Source organism: the organism of the source record quoted next, unplaced genomic scaffold (assembly GCF_019419815.1).
Source record: "Pyrus x bretschneideri cultivar Hongxiangsu unplaced genomic scaffold, Pyrus_bretschneideri_v1 Contig32, whole genome shotgun sequence".
In the NCBI taxonomy this organism is placed as follows: Eukaryota; Viridiplantae; Streptophyta; class Magnoliopsida; order Rosales; family Rosaceae; genus Pyrus; species Pyrus x bretschneideri.
In genome coordinates this window covers 1,717,501-1,738,916 of record NW_025999635.1, presented here as the reverse complement: position 1 = coordinate 1,738,916, position 21,416 = coordinate 1,717,501, and the positions used below count along the sequence as shown (strand labels likewise).

Here is a 21,416-nt window from a genome sequence, read left to right as displayed (position 1 = left end):
CCTTGGCGCAATGAAAACAGCCTTGGCAAAGCGGGGAAGCGCAACGAAAAGATTGTTCCTTTGTAACTAAAAAGTTACGGATTCAAGTTGTGGAAACAGCCTCTATGTATAACAAGAGTACGACTGCATACGATTGACGTTGCTCCTAACCTTTGCAAAGCAATGAGCCTTGTTAGCTTGAGTTCGCCCTTTTTTTTTAAGTCTATGCACTTGGCTGTAGATGGCCTTATATCTTTCTTTTAGTGACCTATAGAAACAATGTGGGACAAAATCTTAATTGATGTGGCAAGAAGGTTTGCTAGTCTGTCACTTATAATACCCCGTCATTCCCATGCTTGTATCTAAAAGCGAACGAACAATTACTCGCATAATAACCGGAGTAGGATTCTCTCCCCTTCTATTTCTATCCTCTTCCCTCCCCTCTTCTCACACTTTGTTTTTTGTCTTATTATCTCTATAAAAAAAAAAATCATATAAGATATTGATGTGGCTTAACCGTAACCGTATAAGGAGGAAAGAAAATGGAAGAAAGATTAGGAGGGGAGATAATTCTCCTCCATAATAACCACGTAGCCTGAGAGATATGGAATCACAGATTTCTTGACAAAGGGAAGAATGTCAGAGACGACACCTGAGTGGTGGTGACAGATGATAGATGGTATGGAGAAAGAAAAAAAATCATGAGAAAAATGGTGTCCGTCTCGAATTTAAAGATGGTCACGGGATTTCCATGGATGTCTTTAGGTTTTCTGGTTGCAATTGCATGCTACAATGATGAAGGATTGGATTTGGTTGGATTTGAAAATATTTGTATGTGAAACTGTAAAAATATTGGTTGCGGCGGGCTGGGAAGATTATATTCTCTAAATTAATGTGAAAATCGACTAACTACTCACATTTCGTGATGAAGAAAGAAAAAAAAAGAAAAATCTCTTTTAGAGATGATAAGTTGTAAAATGATCTTAATTTAATTACGCACTATTATCCGGTATAACTTTTTTGCTTGGTTAAATGAGTTTCTGACATTCAAAAACGACTTTCTGACTGAATCTGGTGGAAGAACTTCCAAGTCCTTCTTGAATAAGCACTTGTAGGTGCTTCTTAAAGAGCACTTGAGATTTAATAAACAAATTTGAATGTTTTTCTAAGCACTTTGAGTAAAAATATTTCTTACAAAAAAAACCTCAAACGAGCATCGTGTAATGGACTTTAGTTACTAAACACAACAATATTACGAGGATAGTAGGCAAGTCCTCCTCTATATGAGAACAACTTATACGGTACATATATCCTGTTACACAACATGATATATTCCATTTTAAATAAATAAAGACGTGTATAAAAAAAAACTTACACATTCTTATTTTATTGACATAAGACATTCCCGTAACAACGTATCTATATTATTAAGTATGGATAGAGACCCCAAAACCAAAAGGATAGTTATGAAGAAAAGTAAAACCAAAAAGGAGAGAAAAGAGGAAACAAAGAATAGAGGGAAAGTAAAAGCAAAGCTTGAACGCCCCCCACAATACTCCACTACCCCACCCACACACTCTTCCTGCCTCCCTCCTTCCTCCTTCTGCTTCCTGTCTCTCATGTCTCCCTGCTCCTCTCTCTCTCTCTCTCTCTCTCTCTCTCTCTCTCTAAAACACATCCTTTTTAGCTTTTCTTAGCTCTCTCTCTCTCTCTCTCTCTCTCTCAAACTTTCCCTCTCATTTTTTTATCCTCTCTTTTCACTCATCGCCTTTCTCCACCCGTGACTCCTCTCCTCATCACCACCAATTTCTTCCCCTCATGATTTCGCCCCCTCAAAATCTCCCACTCTCCTCCTCCAGCAGCACCAGCAACCCGGCAAATCAACCCCAACACAGCCGCCATGCGCTCTCCTCAGCCTCACCGCAACGGCGGCGACAATCCCTTCCACTCCACCGTCTCGCTCCGGAAGCTGAGGCGCTTCAACTACCTCATCCTCGTCTTCCGACTCGCCTCCTTCAGCTCCTCCCTCGCTTCCTTCGTCTTCATGCTCTCCACCTCTCGTGCCGCTGCCAACTCCCCCCGCTGGTACCACTTCGACGCCTTCAGGTACCAATTTCACTCTTACCTCCAATTTTCTTCCTAAATTTCGCTCTGTTTGTTTGGTCGCTGAGAAAATGCAGTGGAGTCGAAATTCCGAAAAAAGTTTGAATTTTTTAAAAATTTATGGCGCTATTCGGCTCAATTTTCGAAATCTCCTTCAAAGTTGAAACTTTTAACTTTAATTCGTCCTCTAAATCAAGGAAACAATTGTTTGACCAAAAAAAAAAAAAAAGCAAACAATTGGAATTTGTTTTTGGTTCGATTTTCCTGCACTTTCTGAGTAACCAAACAGCCAGATGTTTTCCACCAGAGAAACTGATTGGGTCAAATTGGAAAGAACAGATTCGTTGTGGGTGCGAATGCAATAGTGGCGCTCTACTCTCTCTTCGAAATGGTGGCTTCCGTCTGGGAAATTTCCAGAGAATCCACTCTCTTCGCCGAGGTCGTCCAGCTCTGGTTCGACTTCGGCCACGACCAGGTCCTCCATTTTCTCACTCTTCCCTCTCTCTCTCTCTCTCTCTCTCTCTCTAACTATTTTAATTAACTTTTAAAATACAGTTAATCTTAAAATTAATTAATTAGTTAAATTAAAGAAAAAGGATTAACGAGAGAGGCGCGATCGTGTAGGCGTTCGCGTACCTGTTGCTGTCTGCAGACTCGGCGGGAACGGCGTTGGCAAGGGTTTTAAAAGGGATGGACACGTGTAAGGCGTGGAACGCGTTCTGCATACAGGTGGACATCTCGATCGCCTTGGGCTTTGTGGGGTTCCTGTTCCTGGGCTTCTCATCTCTCCTCTCGGGCTTTCGGATCGCCTGCTTCATCATCAAGGGATCTCGTTTTCATCTTTAGAGAGAGAAAGAGGCAGAGAGAGAGAGAGACAGAGAGAGAGAGAGAGGGAATATTTGGTGGGTGGAGGTGTTGATGTTTTACTGTGCGGCCGTAGTCTGATTTTCAGACGGGATTGACTGATGATGTGATCGAGATAAGAGGTGTGGGCCCTGCGGATGTAGCTTATTTTTCTTTGTGTGTGTTTGTTTGCGTGACGACGACATATTGTGTATAGGAGAATCATGAATTCTTTATGCATTGCTAACTACTACTTAATTTTTGCTTAGCATTCTTTCAATGTGCTAAGCTATAGTTACAAGTTATGTTAGAATTTATCAAAAAATTTAAATCGGTTTTACGAATTTCTACAAAACATCATCAAAAGACTAATTTTTATGGTGAACCACTACTTGTGAATGTTTTAGTGGAGAAATACTAGAGTAAAAGAAACTCGTGTCGTATCATGTATTAGATCGTAACGCACACAAAAGGGCAACGAGTGGCATGAGACGAATTTCCCTACATAAGAATCTTTGTTTGGATGATTATGAGTCATTGATATATTGTGGAATCTGCCTCCATCAACAACCCATAATCGCTCATGCACTAGTGAGACCAAGCCGTTTATGTTCTTTGGATCAACAACTTACAACATGAAGATACGGGTCGGACTAACCACATGCTCGTTTGATGGTTCGGTCTGGACTAAATCAATTAAAATTAGTCAACCGTCTAACATATTGTGTCTTAAAAGTCCTACCACGAGAGGTAGACTCTACAAAACTCACTTGAACTCAACTATTCCAGCCACCAAAATGTACACAAGTGTTGTTCGCGTAGAGAATCGATTTTCGCTTCATTGAGCACCAAAATTGAAGGCCTTAGGTATACTAACAAAATTGAAATGCTACATTGTATCATCTATGTTTTTTTTATAGGGTGCCATATGGTCTCTCCATAAACACAGACACACAAAACTCAGTTTGTCAGTTGCCCTCGTAGTTTGGGTCGGCCGTCACGTAATGATAAACAATCAGTAGAAAAAATATGAACATGCCAAGTAAGTTGGCATAAATCTCCAGGCCTTCATCGTCAATCATCTGTCCAAAAACGAATACAATCAAATGAATTAGTATCTCGCTACAAAGTGTCATATTCTTTCTTCAATGCACATTTTCATGCTTTACAGCACAATCTATTGCACACAAATGCCCCAATAATCTCTGGATATTGAACGTAAACGCCGTCTAGTAGCGCTGTAACAAACAGAAAATTTCTAAGGTTTCCACAACAAATCATGACCGCCAAAAATACGGTCGTCAACTGGAAAAACATAAACTCTAGATGCTTTGGTGACATGCACACCGCCAGAAAGACAAACGCAAGGTTAGGAAGGTGTTAATCGTGTGTGTATGTATACGATTCATATGTACACAAAGATATACAAACCAAATGAGGTCGAGAATTGATTGCATATCTACATAAAACTTGATATGGTACAAAAAGGAACTACGCTTCACAGAAACCTCAGACCACGACGAGCAGAAGCATCTTTGATCGCTGGGAATACATTCTTCTATCGGGTTTCTTTTTCGAGAATAAATCCAATCATATCCTCTCGTGTATTATCCTTCCAAATGTTACACGTTTGAATAATTCCATGCAGAGTGGATTCCTACAGTCGTAACTGATCCCGACCACAAAACCCCTCCGTGTCCAGCTTAGATATGGCACGTAAGATCCACGAAACCCCTCCCATCTTCGGTTGACATTCCCACGATCTTTTCTCTTTAGCGAGCATCAACACGTCCAGAGTACCGCTGTCTCCGGATACCTTATTGCTGTGGCATCGTTGTTGATGGAGCTAAAGCATATTTTCAATGTGACATTATCCATATCCAGAATAATTTGGTGGCAACTAGAATCTCATATCAAACATTTTATCTTCCATTTCCTTAAAATATAAGAACTACCGTAATCTCCGATCCTCGAAAGTATGAGTTATGTCACTTGTCAGCAGTACTTAGCAATGTCTTTGTCCAATTTTTCTACCCAGTATCCAAAACCCTTAACAGAGAAGTTTAAAAAAAAAAAAAAAAAAAAAAAAAACCAGAAATTGGAAAATGCATAAGGGGGGAACGATCGCAGTGGGATTCGAACCCACGGCCTTTAGATCCGGAGTCTAATGCGATATCCACTCCGCTATGCGATCATCAGGTATTCAGATCAAAGCAAACGGTTTTCTAGAAATACATTTCTCTAGCTAAAAAAAACACCGAACGTCTAGGGTTTTACACTGACAATGACAAACGCAGACAAATCGCGATTGCAGAATACATGCTCGAAAATAATTACGATCCAAAAAGTGGAAACCGTCAGAAACGTTACATCTATGATCTGCATTGGAGAGAAAGAGAGACGGTACCTTCAATGGCGAAGGTCGAATGCGAAAACGCCAGAAGCAGCAGCGAGGAGATGTTCAATGTCAAAGAGCTTTGAATTGTAGCCGAAACGAGACGATAGTAAGTGGAGCAAGAAGAACCGCCTTTTATCGCCATTTCGTTCCAACCCGAAACAGCAAAATAAGTCAATTTTCCATAGTCCGTGCGGGGCGTTAAAAATGTTTCTACGGTTTTCTTTCTTTTATTGAAGTTTTAATGTTAATGGTCAAATTTTGTAACTGTTCTTCGTCAATGCCTAGTATTGAGTTGTAAGAAATATTAATAACAAAAACCACGATAAGTGATCCAGTAGTAAGAACGCAATCTGCTACTCTTCAATAAACAAAAATAATGTGGAAGGTTTCGGGTTCAATTTTCCTAGCTGATAAGTCGGCTTGATTGTGGTCAATGACAGGATGAAATTTCCCATAACTTCTCCGTCCGAAAAAGATGAATAATCGTAATTTGCAACAGGTTGTCTTCCTTTTAAAACAAAGAAAAATATTAGTAACAAAGATCCACAAAGTTATGAAAATGAAATCAAACAGTAGACATGTAGCACTGAATGTTAGTTACAATTGAAGCCACCCTCTTTTGTAATGAAATTAATTCGATAGTTATCAGCTACGGAAACTTGCATAATCCCTTGAAAGATTCATTTGTGAGTTATTGTTTAGAAGGAATTATTTTGATTAATGGCATTGATAAGGGACTATAGTGAAACTTTTATAATTATTTGAAATGTTTTAATTAATGAAAAGAAAATAAGTTCTCCTCAACATAAGAGCATCTCTAAAAGAGACGTCAAATTCAAAACATCAAATTTAAATTTAATGGCTGACTTGATAATTTGGCATATTGTCAATATTTTTCTTCCACTCAATATGCCAAAATTTATTGTTTCATTAACAAAAATAATAAAAGTTGAGTTGTTGTTGGTTTAAAAATAATAAAATAATAGATTTGGATCCTTTCCTGAGCTTAGGAGACTGAGCCTCCTAAGCAAAGCACACAGGCCATTAGATTTTGATCCAACGGCTACAATTTTTATAACTTTTAGAGGCCCTCCCTATTTGTAGTCGTTGGATTAAAATCTAACGGCCCGTGTGCTTTACTCAGGAGGCTCGACCTCCTAAGTCAAGAGAAGATCCAAATCCACTTAAATATGCTAACATTTAAGGTAAGCAAGTGGAATGTCTTAGGAATTAGTAAAAATCAAATTTGAAGGCAATTTTATATTTGACATATCTTTATTCATGTTAGCTTAGCCTTCCTTTTCATGTCATCTTTGATATCTCAGTTGGAGTAAATGGTACATCATTTATTATTGTTATGTGTCTATATAGCATTTTTGACATCTGCTTTAAAGATGTGTCTAGTTAGGATCCTAATTATGTGGAGACATGGTCTAAACATGTTGTTTGCTAATTTGAAATTGAAATTGAATGCCTAGAACGAACCAAGTTGATCTATCCATCATCACATATTTTCTCGTGACGTTATTCACACATAATTCTGAATTTTGAATTGTCAGATCAAATAAATTAAAAAAAATTAATGAGCAAAAATTACAAAAATATTAAAAAAAAAAAAAAAAACGTGTGAATAGCAATACTCTTCTCTCATATGGTTTTCGAGAAACCATAAAATATTGGTAAAAATAAAAGCTTAAAACTAAAGTGTGGCTGCTGGGATTCGAGCCCAGGTCTCCACGGCCACAACGTGAAATTCTTACCACTAAACTACAGCCACTAGGTTGGCTGTTTCCGCCCCAAAATATATATATATATATTACATTTCTCGTAGAAAATTAGTTTTGGTCGTCTTTTATTTTTTGACAATTGTTTTGGTCGTCCGATGAAGAACGATTGCAAGCCAATCAAGCGTTGGATCTGACACAGCGGATTACCTTTTTGAGGAGTAAGGTTCTCGTCCTTTTTAGTCGCATCTCCTTCTCTCTTCTCTTATTCTTACTTTTATCTTATTTTTATATAAAAATTAATGTAAAATATTGACGTGATTTAATCTTAATCATTTAAATAAAAAAGAAAATAATGAGAAATAAATTAGGAGATGAGAGAATCATTATTCCAAATTGTCACGGACTTTCTCTATACGTCACTTTAACCCTTACAATTTTATCTCTATCTGCCGTGGGATATTAAATTCTTACTCTCATTGTACTTCCAAGTTTATTGAGAGTTAACTGATGAATCATACAATGGTTGTTAGGAGAAAGGATAAAATATTTCTATGAATTTTTCCGTACCAAAAGATACCACCACTACAGAACCACCAGCTAGTATTCTATTAAAAGAAAAAAAAATTGTAATTCATCGAGTAAAAATCTAATGACAAAACCAAAAACATTAAAGTAAAATACTTTCGACCGAAGAATTCTTTTTTAGATAATTAGAATAAGCTTTTAGTACAAAAAGAAAAGCTCAAGGTTTATCTTAAAAAAAAATATATATATTATTAACGTTTCAAAAATCTTAATTTACTCTCATCTTGTATTAAAACTACATCATCCGTGACAGTGATTTCTGCAATTTCCAAAAATCTTCCGAACAACCGCGAATTTCGGTGACCACTCAAACACAAACACAACAAATCGTACCTTTGAGGTTCCTTCCGCTTCGATGCAGTCTAGGAAATAATAAACATCAAAAACAAAAAATTTCACACCTTTGAGGTTCCTTCCGATTCACTGACAAAGAGAAGAGCTCCAGTCTTTTTCTATTTTTCTGAGGTATTTTACATCGATTTTTACCACCCATTTATTGTTTTTGGGTATTTTTTGATTTGTTGGGGTGAAAATATTTGTTGGGTTTGTGTGAGATTTGGATTTTGCAGATCTGGGAATAATAGTTGTGGGGTTCTAGTTTTGGAGAATGCTTTCGATGACTACCTACTTTGATTGTTTTTGAAGCATCCTCTCATCTCTCTCTCTCTTCAGTTGGTAGAGTTTGGTGCTAAATTAAGATAATTTTCCCTTTTTGGTGATTAATTCCAAATATTTGTTTGTTTGTTTTTAATTAATTTTCACACCATTGCATTCTGTATATAAATGCTCTCCCACATTATCTCAAACCACACTTTCACTAAATAATAATAGCTTGAGGAATTGGGAATTTTGCTCTCAAAATCCAGGTGATCTGAGCTTGATGATTTGTTTTGTGAATTTTTCTTTGATTATGGTTTTTGGATGTTAAATTTTGCCTCTTTATTTTATGTCAAGTTTCGAATTTTTATTTTCGAATCTGAATATGTTGGTGTGTTGTGAGTTTGATCTGAAATGTGGAAGGTTTGATTGTTTGTGGTGCAGAAGTTCTAACAGATGGCTACAAATGGGGAGAAGCAAAGTACTCCAAAGCCACCTCCAAGCCCCTCTCCTTTGAGAAATGCCAAGTTTTTCCAGGTAGCATCTCTACTCAATTGGTTTCGTTGTTGTTTTCGACTGTTTTAATCAGTAGAGTCTGTTACTGATCCACTGCGATTAGTGCTGTTTTCGTGACAATGTTCGTATATTCAAGTTTTGATTCATCTGATGGCAGGCCAATATGAGAATTTTGGTTACTGGAGGAGCCGGATTTATCGGCTCTCACCTAGTGGACAAATTGATGGAAAACGAAAAGAATGAGGTGGGATTCTTTTGTCTATAAAAAGAGTTGGAATTTACGTTGGAAACAGTCGGAGTGTTTATGTTTCTCCAACATATTTGATATGATTAATTATGGTGTTTTGTTTTCAGGTGATTGTTGCAGATAATTACTTCACTGGCTCCAAGGACAACCTGAAGAAATGGATCGGTCATCCAAGATTTGAACTCATTCGTCATGGTATGTCTTTTAATCTGTGTATTCAGTATGAGAAACAAAATGAAGCTTCTTGTGAGCGTGTGCGTGCGTGTGTCTGCATTATAGTTTTAAAATGTTTTTCTTCATATTGGCGTAATTTAGTACTTTGTATCCCATTATGCTTAAACAATGTCCTATTGTAGACATATAAACAAGTTTAGATTTCGTAATTATCTTTACTTTGTTTAATTGGTAATATTATTTTTTCTTTCGTGCAGATGTCACAGAGCCTCTGCTAATTGAGGTTGATCAAATATACCATCTTGCCTGTCCTGCTTCTCCGATCTTCTACAAGCACAATCCTGTAAAGGTATGTCTAACAGTGTTTCATGTGTATTTGAGAAAAAGTGAAGAATCGAAGATAGTGTTAACGGGAACTAAGATTACAGTGGCGAAATTCCTTCTTGTGTAACAGACAATAAAGACAAATGTGATCGGTACATTGAACATGCTGGGACTTGCCAAGCGAGTTGGAGCAAGGTTTGATACTGTCACTATGTCTTCTTGATTTATCCATCTTCTGATGTCTCTTATCTTTTCTCATGGTATGAAATTGATTCAGGATTTTGCTTACATCTACTTCCGAGGTGTACGGAGATCCTCTTATTCACCCCCAGACTGAGAGCTACTGGGGAAATGTGAACCCCATTGGTATGTCCTTGTCTATTAGAGTTTCGTCTCATCAATTGTAATCTGCTTTATCCCGAGACATAATGTGATCTATGCTTTCTCATTGCCCTCTTTACAACTATATTAAACGATTTCTGTAATGGAAACCTTCAATTGGACTAACTCGAGAGTTGTGGCGCATATTTATTGCTTGTGTTTGTAAACATATAACAGGAGTTAGGAGTTGCTATGATGAGGGAAAGCGAGTTGCTGAAACCTTGATGTTTGATTATCACAGGCAGCATGGCATAGGTCCGCTCTCCTTTCCTTTTTCTATTCCTTTAATGCTTCCTTTTTGTTTGAGATTGTTGTCGAGACATGAATTGCTTCAACTTTTTTTCTTTGTTCTCTTGCTAAATAACGGTCCTTCGCAGAGATAAGGATTGCTAGGATCTTCAACACTTATGGGCCTCGCATGAATATTGACGATGGTCGTGTTGTCAGTAATTTCATCGCCCAAGCTATCCGGTAAGTTCTACTGAACATTTTGGTCCTCTACACCTATCAGAGGCTCACAACCAGTGGAGTTTTCACGTTGTTTGCACTGCTGATGTAATGCTTAAATATTTGTGCCTATTTCTGTAGTAATGATCCCTTGACTGTTCAAGCGCCTGGGACTCAGACACGGAGTTTCTGCTATGTGTCTGACATGGTAAGGACGATTTTATTATTTTACTTCATGTTCATGCGGACAATTAATTTGTCTCCATCAGGTGTTTATACAACAAGTTAATCCTACATTTTAATCCTGAAGGTTGATGGCCTCATTCGACTTATGCAAGGAGACAACACAGGACCGATCAACATTGGCAATCCAGGTTATTATTCGAAGTCTGAGTAACAGGGAGGCAATTTAGCTTTGTAGCATTATTTCGTGGACACTATTAACTACTTCCATTTTCAGGTGAATTTACAATGCTTGAACTTGCAGAGAATGTCAAGGAGGTAAGTTTGTATTCCTTCTTGAGAACCCGAACTTCCAATAGTCTTCAAACTGCTTATTACCATGAAGTTTATACGGGTAACTGATTACTTGATCATGTGACTTGCAGCTTATCAATCCTAAGTTAGAGATCATAATGGTTGAAAACACACCCGATGATCCTCGCCAGAGGAAGCCTGACATCTCGAAAGCAAAGGAGCTGCTGGGATGGGAACCAAAGGTTAAGTTGCGCGATGGTCTTCCCCTCATGGAGGATGATTTCCGCGCTAGACTTGGCGTCCTCAAAAGTTAGTCGACGGTGTAGCATAGAATGTGAGGGGTGGCGGCGCATTTTTGTAGATTTGCTTGCCTCCACCGTGTGATACATCTTCATTCCATATGTTTCTCAAGTAGATGAATAAGTGGTTTTACTATTTTGTTTCTGTGACGGTTTTACTTGGAACAATTTGGATGGTATTTGAGAGTTTCATATCAAGAAGCTTTACTTTTTCGATAACATTTAGCGTCCATTTTTCTTTGTTGTTGGTTCCCCCCCTTGTTCCTGCCTCTCCCTCCTACAGAAATAAGGTGGAACTCTGTGGGATGATGCGGAGAAAATTATGGGTAGGGCTGACGAATGGCATAGTGAGGTTGTTTCCAAATACCCATTGTGGTGTCTATACTATTGTCAGCCCTACCCATGAAAGTTTTTCTCGTCAACGTACCTACAAGTTTTCCCTTGAACTATACAAATTTCTTCTGTTTTTCAACTTAAAGAAGGCTATAAGTTTTTGCACATCTGAAAGATAAAACAATTTATTGAAAACTATACATATTTGAAAAATAATCTGATCATACACAAAAAAGTTTGTAATTGTAATCCTTGGAGAAAAAAGGTACAAATCAATATGTGATCCTACACGATTTGTATGCGAAAATTAAAAATGGCATGAGGGGTAGAGAAGGCATTCCAAGTATGAATCTTTAAGCTTCAACTGCCCGTTTGTCTTGGGGTAGCTTCTGCTTTTTTACCGCCTTTTTAGGTGCTTCCTTCCCGTTTTCTTCTTCTGTTGGGTTTTCAATCCTTGCAAAGATCGGTTTAGGTTGCGCCATGACCTGACCACTCTTTAGCCCGCCCCACTTGGTGTCGCTCTGCAGTACAAAAGTGCAAGTTAGTTCATAAAACTAGTGTTTGGGGAAGTCAGACCTGCATACATGTATAGAAGTGTTTGAGAGAGACCCAGGTAGCAGCATCGAACTGATCCTTTGAGTAGCCAAGCTGTCCATATATTCTCCAACTTAAGCTCGGCGTGACAGGTGATAATGCAATTGCTATAATCCTCATTGTTTCTAGTATTATCACAAGGTCCTGCGCGAAAACTCCAGCTTTTAATAAAAGGCAATATGTATTGGCCATCAACTACAAAGTTAAACTTTGAATCGACGTGCATATTGATTAGAGTACTTGAGTTCAGCTGATATGTATGATTAGACTAGCAGTGTAGAATCGAGAGTCAAGAATTGATCTCCTTGTTGAAGGAAATATGCAAACGCTAAATAAGACAGACAACCCTATGCATTTATGTTTGTTATGCGAACCTTCGCGGCAGCTTCAGAAGCAGCACCCCCTTGCTTAAAGAGTGACCATGGTGCACGCTCATCCATGTATAAATTTCCAGTATGGCTGATCTCTAGCACAGCCTCACAAGCTGATGACAGAGAGAGGTCTCCGTAATGAACCCGAGCTTTTTCAACCTATAAAAGTATGGAAAAGTTGGGACGCCTAGGTTAAAAGGTATCAAGCAGTTAAATAAAGGATAATGATGTCCTAATTCCATACAAACAAATCGCAATGTCAAAATGGTTTAAATGACTTGCAAACCTAAAGCACCTCGAATAAAGTGATTCCCCTAATTTGACATGCTTCAAAAACATGATGGTATTGGAAATGTCATGAAACTTTTACCAATTTCTCCACTGTGTCCTTGAACGTAGTTCCTTCAACTGCAATACTTGAATCAACTGCCAATGTTGATTGGCAGTTTTTCTTAAGAAGTCCCAGAGTACGGTTAAGCAGGTTTCCTGCAAAGAATGGAAACTTAATTTCTTAAGATTTGAAAAATGCTAAGACGATACCAATGACTAACCCAAAGAGAATTTAATGACACGATGAATAGAGATACCAATTGAATTTGCAAGATGAGCATTGACAATATTGATGAAACGTTCTTCTGAATAGTCCCCATCATTTCCGAACTCCACCTCTCTTAGGAAGAAGTACCTCACCGCATCAGACCCAAATTTCTGAACCAAATCATTTGGTTCAATCGTATTCCCTAGCGACTTCCCCATTTTCATACCATCCTATAATTTAAAAAATAAAAAACATTGCTGCATGAAATAAAATTACATATATGAGATGAAAATTCAAAATGGACTAGCATTCATTACAGTCATCGTTTTAACTTGTATGTAGTACACTGTAATTATGCTTTTAAATGCAGAATTCACGAGTCAATTCGGTGCATGTTGCTAAGATTAACAAGATATAATCAAGAGACCTGAAAAAATCCATGACAAACAATTTGGATTACTACAAGTTTTGTAATTCTAGCATACAAATGACACCCATATTACAAAAAGCCCAATTATCCTCTTTCTGTCTAACTGCTATAAATTTCTTGCAAGAGCATTAGATTGTTCCTATGGAATCTCCCATATTGGACACAGAAGACCAATGTGTCACAGAGACATGTATGACACCAGTTGTGTGCTTGAGAATAGATTTAAAGAAAAGGAATTTGATCACATGTTTCAGAAACTTGGTGTGTGCTAGGCTTTAAATCTCCAGTTGACGTGATCATTACTCAAAGAATACAGGGCTAAGAATTCAACGAGGATTCCAATACCAATACAAGTATATCTAGTTTTAGAAGAAACCATAAATATATACTAGGCTCAAATACCTTTGTCAAGAATCCATGACCAAATACCATCTTAGGAAGACCTAGTCCCGCAGACATGAGCATAGCTGGCCAGTAAACTGCATGGAAACGTAAAATATCCTGCAGAAGAATACGAAATATCAACTATAATAAAGAATCCACTATATGAAAGTCAGAAATAAGAATAAAACACTTCTTTTAGTGCCTTTGACAACAGTCAATCGAAAGAACATGAAGTAGTCAAAAATTTGAGCAGCGAGGGAATGTAAAATAAGCATATTTATTTTGAGTACCATCCTAGATTATCTCCTCCTCTGTCCGGGAACACTTAGTTGGGTTTAAAAGTGAACAGATAGTATCACTTCATGCAAACATTTGGAAGTTTGAGACTCATAAGTTCAACCAAATGATATAAAACTAATTAGACTAGCTGATTAAAAGGAGCATACAGGTGAACAAACAAGTTCAACATACCTTGCCAATCACGTGTAGCGAGGCAGGCCACCCTGATGAGACGGCTCTTTCCAAATTGGGTTGCTCCATATCCTCTGATAGTGCTGATATATAACTGTTAAAAATTTTGAAACGTATATATCCAATAAAAATAGTCTAGTGAGCATTCACAAAAAAACAATACAGAAACCAGAAGTAAAGATTCTAAAGAAACATCTAGTGACAAGATAAAACAGGTTTAGTACTAATCTTCTGTTTACTAAGAAACAAACAATTGTCTGAGAACTTAGTTATCAATCCATGTTAGCCATATATTTGGATTTATATGACAAAATAAAAACAGACTACACTAAAGGAGTACTCATAGCCTAACAAATACCGTGACTATGAGCCATACAAGGGAAGGGGGACAGGATGAAGAAAGAACTTTACCCCAGTAGAGCATCAAACCAAACATATATTGTCTGCTTGCTGTCATTAGGAACGGGGATGCCCCAATCCACTAATGCTCGAGAAATGGAAAAGTCTCTTAGGCCACTTTTAACCCAACCTTGAACCTTGAGGAAAAGGTAAAACATGTATTAGTTACTTATAAAATTATATGAGTACCGTTATCAGCACCCCAATTTAAGTTTTTCACACTCCCTAATAACTATTAGTCTAATATAACTGTATATGCACTCGCAGGATGGATTGTGACAAACAAATAAAGAAATAGTAATTGGCACGGCAGGCAGAAGACGTCTCAAATGGCTTGTATGGTGGGTATTTGAATTACATTTGCATTTTCATATCTAAAGAAAATAACAAAATCAAGTAAAACCAATGTACTTTGTTTCTAACCTCATTAAGACGGAATGGAGGCTGTACAAATTCCGGATTTGTTGCCAATGTTTCTTCCAACGATTTTTGATACTTGGACAATGCAAAAAAGTAATTATCCTCTTTTCGTGCATCACATGGCTTTAGGTGCGTAGGGCAACAGTTGTTCTCAAGCAGTTCTTTCTCATCCTGTGCAACATTTACAACTAACGATATCAGACCACTAACTAAAGACACAACAGAAGCTACTCCAGAGAAAAGAGCTCAGTAGATACGCAGACAATGTATTCAAATGGCCAAATTTTTATTCTTCGAGCAATTGCGCCAACTTCTTCAAATTAGCACATGGACGCACAACTTCATTTTGTCATAAACACATGTAATAAAAAATGCCATCTAAACAGAAGCAAGGCACCTTATACAGAAAGGCAAATCGAAATCAGATACAGAAAGGCACCTTATACTCTTCACAGTTAACACAGTAAAGTCCCTCGTAGTCAGCCCTGTAAATGTCTCCATTGGCAAGAACTCTGGAGTAAAATTCCTTGACAATTGCCTCATGCTTGGGGTCAGTAGTCCGAATGAACTTGTCATACGAGATATCTAACTGCAATCACCACAAAAACCCGGAATCAAAAAGTGAAAAAGCACAGTAATATGAACACCAATTCAACAAAATTACTAAATTTTTAACTGCAATTACAAAAAGAAAAAAGAACAGTAATTTGAACGCCAATCCAACAAAGCAGTAAATTTCCAATGGAGGGCATATAAAATGACCTGTTTCCAGAGCGAAATGTAAGATTGTGAAATGAGGTCACAGTGTTGAGCTGGGGTGGCTGCATTAGCAGCGGCGGCAGCGGCAATCTTCTCACCGTGCTCGTCAGTGCCCGTGACGAAAATGACTTTCTTACCCAACAGCCTCTTGAAGCGAGCAATGGCGTCGGCGGCGATGGTTGTGTAAGCGCTGCCCAAATGGGGAGGGGCGTTCACGTAATACAGCGGAGTGGTGAGAACAAAAGGGTCACTGCCACCGGCGCCGGATGCATCGTCGTGGCGGGGAGCTGCGGAGGCGCGGGTGCAGAAAGACGTAGCTTTGGTTCTTCTTCTTTGGAAGCGGAGGTGGGTTCTGAAATGGGCGGTGGCTTTGGAATTGAGGGGGTTTGTGGGGTTTAAGAAGAGGTTTATTCTCGCCGCTGCCGCCGCCGCCATTTTTATGTGAAGAAGCGCTTCGGGGAGGGATTGGTTTAGTCAGGTGAGGTGGGCCCGGCTCATCGTCGGAGTTTATGGGTTTGGAGTTGCGGGTGAGGTCGATAAATTTTGGAGAAGCAAAAATCTCAGCGATAATCAGAATTCAGACATAGTTCATCACTTAGTATTTTCCGAGAAAAAAAAAAAATTTAAAAAAAAAAGAGAAAAATAAAATTATGATGGATAAATAAGTAAAATTTTAATTAACCAGGAAGACGCCGTCTGTGGGAATCGAACCCACGACCACGTGGTTAAAAGCCACGCGCTCTACCAGCTGAGCTAAGACGGCTATCATGCTCGATTATGAGTTCCTATATTAATCTCAGCAGATTAATTTGCTTCACTTGGTGGTAAAATCGTAGAACGGAAAAGAAAGAAGGCAAAATAGTTGTTGCAGTACTAATTTCCAGGTAAATTGCAATTGTGACCCACTTAAAGTTTGTAATCGTTCAATGACAACTTGTTAATTCACTTTACAAAATTACTCCGTACAAATTTTGTTTTGAGACTCACTCCACATCGAACTTCAATGATCTGAACGTTTATTTTGTAAGTCTCAATTCATAAATCATCTTTGCAAATATTCAATTCAATCCAAAACTATTTACTATTTATTATCACAATAAAATTTCATTATTTTTTATAGAACAAACTGTTCGTTAATTTCTTTGAACTCAATTAGATATCTCACATATTTTCAATTTGACTAACATTTTGCAAAGATGGTTTATGAGGTACAAGTTGAAAAATAAACAATTCGAATCATTGAAGACCTCTCGTAACAATGATATACAGACTTGGATGTAAGAAATATGCACTCTATTTTGGCCAACTGACACAATTTGATCCGAAGGATTGGCTAAACGTGATTAGCAAAACCATACCATGTTAACCAAAATCAAGCAAGACATCGGACACACAATTGAGGTAATTAAGGCGTAAAGGCTGAATTTCCCCTTCGAAAAGCAGCGTGCATTTAACAAACTAGAGCAAATCACCCAGGGATTTCTTGTAGAGCAAATGTAGCATAACGACTTGTTCTAATAACTTATGTGTACATCATCATGAACCGTGCTAGGTTGAAAAGAACCAAGATAAAATAGTTATTAAACGCCTTTCGTCGTCTGGCCGACTGAAGTGCTGATCTACATTGGGTGCCCGGCTCAGTCACCTGAAAGCACAACAAATACAGGCACAATATTAGTAACTAGCTTTTGTTGGCAATCACATACAGATCAACAAAACCCTACAAATAAATATCAATCGAATGCAAAAACAATAGCACGTAGGCGATCTTGCTTAGCCGATTTGTTCAACTCAAGTGTGCACACTCAAGCTAGCTCATATCTGTGCAGTTTATTGGCCACAAATATACTGTTTGAAGGCGGTGACAAATGAGATGATAATTTTTTTAACAAAACACGTGGTTCGTGAAAGACATTGCAGATCACTGCGGGCTATTGGTAAGTCAATGCAATCAACAACAATGAGGGGTGCCTCACATTGCTGACTTGCAGAAGAAACACTCTATATTTATTGTTCGAAAGTAATCCAATACATTAGTCTTCAACGCAACTATCTACTACGACTCATTATCTCAACCCACTATCAAACACACAACAAAGACAATAGTGTGGGAGTAAACAGATAGCTAACCTTATTCTAGTAAACGAATCTGGATTTCTTCCTTTTGCTATCATGAAATCTATACATTTATCTACGAGAAATCGGAAAGATATTACAACTATGAACTGATTGACCAACTCAAAAGGAAACCATTTATAGAAATCAAGCACTACTAATTATATACCTCAAGCAAATTTATACATCATCTCGCCTTACTTTGTGCTGATGAATCATTGCTAAGGGCAGACTCACAAAAGAAAAAATACTGACCTGATATACTCATAAGTTTCGTTTGATTCGTATAATAGCAGTCCCCAATTCATTCATCCATTGTGCTAAAGTGAACATGGATGACTCATTGAACAACAAAAAACTTAATTCAATTTCCAAACATTGCCCAAAACCACGAAATATCAATGCTGACCGAACCATTGTCGTTGATAAATTCAACCTCAATTACTAAATAATCACATTTCTTCTCAAATCCACATTACATACAAGCAGGTGAGAAAATCAGTGAAAAAACAAATAACAAATTAACTAGCAGGGATTATCAGATTTTGGATCAATGAATGATTGAGAAATTAATTAAACTAAACTTAAGTTAGGGAGAAATTTTTCAAGATATTAGGGTTTCAGATGCGTACTTCTTCTTATGCCTCTGCACGAACGGAGAATTCTTCGCGTCCTCCTCTGCAAAATTTGTGCAGCCCCAAATCAGTCCAAACAAAATCTAGCTTACTGAAATGCATTTACATATGCAAATACATATATATATATATATCTTTATATCTATATATGCGTATATGTTCACAGATAGATATAGAAAGGGTCAGATGGAGTACCGGTGAGACCGAGAGAGAACTTGGTGATGAACGTGCCGGTGATGGCGAAACCGACCAGGAACGGCCAGTTCCGTTTCCACTCGCGCTTGAAGAACACCGGCCATGGATCGAACTTTCGCATCTTTTGATTTTCCTTTCTTTTCTCTCTAACCAAACAGGAAGGAGCCGAAACGCAAACTCTGGTTGTAAACCGGCTGTTTTGGCACGAAGGCAAAAGCCAAGAGGGGTACGTGACAAAATGACTTTTATATCTCCGTAGGCTTGGGTTTTTGGTTAATATTTCAAACATTTTTCGCCTTGTTTACTAATTCGTAATAGGAAATGAAAAATTATATTTTAATTAGAGATTACTTATGTATTTATTAGTTATGGATAAATCAAAACACACATTAAAGGTGTTAAATGGAAGGATCGGAACGAATACACTACCCCACTTAAATAAAGCACGGCACGACACGATTTGTAAGACATAAGCAATGTGGGCCTAAGATCTAGGTCCAAGGAGCCGACTAGCCCATAGCCTGTCGGGCTCATCATGGGTCAAGCACGACCTGCGATCCTAACCCATTTTGAATATTCTCATTTACTCAAATTTTTTTCAATTACAAACATACATTTTAAGGTTAGTAAGACTTAATATTAGTGATATTTAACTTAAAAACATATTCAAAATAAGGTTTTTTTTGTAAATAACTAAAGTTTGTTTTGTCAAAGTTGGCCCGTTTAGTGACTCGACCCGACATGGTCCAAGTTTAATGGAGCGGGGCCGCAGGTGAGGCTAGACTTAATGTTGTAGTAAGTGGGCCAAACAAAATATAATTCGTTTATTAAATGGGCTGCCCAAGTACAGTCAAACACATCTTTAACATAGAGCCTCTACAAGCTAGAGAATTCAACTCCTTATTTTAGGAACTGGATTCCCACTGGATCCCAATAATCTAAACCTTAGGATCAAATGATCTAGGGCGTTGAAATTTGATACAACGACTACAAACAGGAGGTCCCTCTAAAAGTTATAATAATTGTAGCTGTTGGATCAAATTTCAACGGCTCGGATCAAATGATCCTTGGGGGTCAGATTATTGGGATCGGAAGAGGATCCGATTCCCTTATTTTAAAGGAATTGGACTCTTCGTCCAGGGTAGTATTCTCATGGGCATTTACTAATCAAATCGGTTTTCAATTTCGATTTTGATTGTGTTAAATTAGTAAACAGCTTGTATAAGTTAATATATCTCATATTTTGATACCAAATTATCTTGTAACAACTTTAATGAAATTTTGGACTGTAATTTTACATAGATTTAGTTCTAATCACGTCGCAATAAACATGCCACGTGATTACTTTTTTTTTTTTTTTTTTTTATACATGTAATGTTAGTGATTCTGTTAACTGGTCCACAAGCTATCAGAGAGCTTGATTCTGTTAGCTGGTCCACAAGCTCTGAATGATGGTTTGTGCATCACCTTGGACCCAGTTGGTTCTTAAGCACCCAGGAAGAAAGCAATGCAATCATGGGTCTGATTGAGAAGATCGTCGCCAATGGTGCACATGACTTTGGCTCAGCTATTGTGAGGACTTCATTTATGGCATCGTGTGTCCAAGCTTTTCATGGCCGAACGACAAGTACTATTGCATGTGCAGTCACTGAAATGGCTCAAAGGTTACATGATTTTGTCCTGGAATGCGATAGTCATGTGTTATTAGAGGGAGAACCTATTGCTAAGGAAATTCATGAGTTTATTGAATGGATAGGGCCAGGCTTCAATTTTAGTGGTCATCAGGGTAATAAGGATAGAGCTAATTACAACTTACAGGCTGATGAGATCCAACTTCAGTTATCGGCATTGAAAACCTTTCTAGATCTTGCTGGTAACCAGCTTACATCAAAAGACTTCTCAATGGCCTTCTATGCTGCTTGCCTTCCCCTATATTTATCCTCTAGTTCTTTCGATCTGGGTTGCTCATCTGGGAATTGGGAAACTACTGCCATACCAGGTTTGTTTGGTATGCTGGTGAAAGGGGGTGTGGAGAGTGGCATTTTCAATTATTCTTTGGTTCAAGCGTCTAGTTTTGGGAATACAGAGATTGTGCGCATCATATTGAAGGCTGCCCGAACTAACAACCTGAATGTCGATGTTGACCGGGCATTTAATTTTGCTTGCCTGTACTCTAGGTTTGGTACTATGGAATGTCTTGTGGAAGAGGGTAATAACATGGATTTCAGGACCCCTCTGGTGGGAGCTGCTAAGAGCGGCTGTAAGCCAGTGGTTGATGTTGAAAATCAATGTCAAAGATGTTGAAAATCAATGTCAAAGTTAGGTATGGAAAATTAGGCAATGTTAGGCATGGTTGAATAAAAATAAATTAGGTGAAATTAATGTGTTTTGTGTGGTAATAAATAATCTTAGTTTATTCATTTGGTTTGCTATAAATACCCAAGTTCTCAAGCATTGTAAATCATCCAAGGAAATACAAAGCCTAGAGCTAAATAAGAAAAGCTTTGCTAACTAGTTTGTTTTGTGAGCTTTCTTTAAGAGTGTGTTCTATTTTCTTCTTCTTGGGATCATTAGAGTTATCTTGGATACTCTTCTTATTCAACAATTGGTATCAGAGCCAAGTCGGTCAGGGATCGGTCTTGGTAGAGCATTGGTTGTAAAGTCTCTTGGAATTC

General features: G+C 37.9%; 4 protein-coding genes, 3 non-coding genes and 1 pseudogene across 9 annotated transcripts; 3 read left to right on the top strand and 5 right to left on the bottom strand.

The window, feature by feature from the left end:
* The first annotated feature begins 1,503 nt into the window (after nt 1-1,503).
* On the top strand, nt 1,504-3,226 carry LOC103930041 (CASP-like protein 4C2). The gene is made up of 3 exons (XM_009339335.3): nt 1,504-2,085; nt 2,422-2,557; nt 2,707-3,226. Exons 1-3 carry the CDS (start codon nt 1,880-1,882, stop codon nt 2,926-2,928), a joined length of 564 nt encoding a protein of 187 aa, XP_009337610.2. The 5' UTR covers nt 1,504-1,879; the 3' UTR covers nt 2,929-3,226.
* Nucleotides 3,227-5,046: 1,820 nt separating this feature from the next.
* TRNAR-CCG lies at nt 5,047-5,119 on the bottom strand. The gene has a single exon. It is a non-coding gene; the product is annotated as a tRNA-Arg (tRNA).
* Nucleotides 5,120-7,028: 1,909 nt separating this feature from the next.
* TRNAH-GUG lies at nt 7,029-7,100 on the bottom strand. Its single transcript has one exon. It is a non-coding gene; the product is annotated as a tRNA-His (tRNA).
* Nucleotides 7,101-7,827: 727 nt separating this feature from the next.
* Nucleotides 7,828-11,316, top strand: LOC103930040 (UDP-glucuronic acid decarboxylase 5). Of its 3 annotated transcripts, none has more exons than XM_048590860.1 (13): nt 7,828-8,100; nt 8,680-8,769; nt 8,906-8,992; nt 9,103-9,190; nt 9,427-9,518; nt 9,624-9,688; nt 9,771-9,859; nt 10,052-10,129; nt 10,252-10,345; nt 10,463-10,529; nt 10,632-10,695; nt 10,782-10,822; nt 10,930-11,316. In XM_048590860.1, exons 2-13 carry the CDS (start codon nt 8,689-8,691, stop codon nt 11,110-11,112), a joined length of 1,029 nt encoding a protein of 342 aa, XP_048446817.1. In that variant the 5' UTR covers nt 7,828-8,100; nt 8,680-8,688; the 3' UTR covers nt 11,113-11,316. The 3 variants fall into 3 exon arrangements, with proteins under 3 accessions (XP_048446817.1, XP_009337607.2, XP_048446816.1); XM_009339332.3 differs by having other exon boundaries at nt 7,830-8,100; nt 8,677-8,769; XM_048590859.1 differs by lacking the exon at nt 7,828-8,100 and adding an exon at nt 8,434-8,501 and having other exon boundaries at nt 8,677-8,769.
* Nucleotides 11,317-11,599: 283 nt separating this feature from the next.
* On the bottom strand, nt 11,600-16,246 carry LOC103930039 (methionine--tRNA ligase, chloroplastic/mitochondrial). The gene is made up of 11 exons (XM_009339330.3): nt 15,800-16,246; nt 15,477-15,626; nt 15,041-15,208; nt 14,630-14,754; nt 14,219-14,312; nt 13,766-13,864; nt 12,983-13,163; nt 12,766-12,881; nt 12,399-12,554; nt 12,040-12,168; nt 11,600-11,951 (listed from the first exon to the last, which is right to left on the bottom strand). Exons 1-11 carry the CDS (start codon nt 16,229-16,231, stop codon nt 11,784-11,786), a joined length of 1,818 nt encoding a protein of 605 aa, XP_009337605.2. The 5' UTR covers nt 16,232-16,246; the 3' UTR covers nt 11,600-11,783.
* A 240-nt stretch (nt 16,247-16,486) lies between these two features.
* TRNAK-UUU lies at nt 16,487-16,559 on the bottom strand. The gene has a single exon. It is a non-coding gene; the product is annotated as a tRNA-Lys (tRNA).
* A 633-nt stretch (nt 16,560-17,192) lies between these two features.
* On the bottom strand, nt 17,193-18,970 carry LOC103930038 (ATP synthase small subunit 6, mitochondrial). The gene is made up of 3 exons (XM_009339329.3): nt 18,742-18,970; nt 18,544-18,589; nt 17,193-17,441 (listed from the first exon to the last, which is right to left on the bottom strand). The coding sequence occupies exons 1-3, from the start codon at nt 18,860-18,862 to the stop codon at nt 17,438-17,440; spliced, it is 171 nt and encodes a 56-aa protein (XP_009337604.1). The 5' UTR covers nt 18,863-18,970; the 3' UTR covers nt 17,193-17,437.
* Nucleotides 18,971-19,801: 831 nt separating this feature from the next.
* The window catches only part of LOC103930051, a 5,582-nt pseudogene continuing 3,967 nt past the window's right edge, over nt 19,802-21,416 (top strand).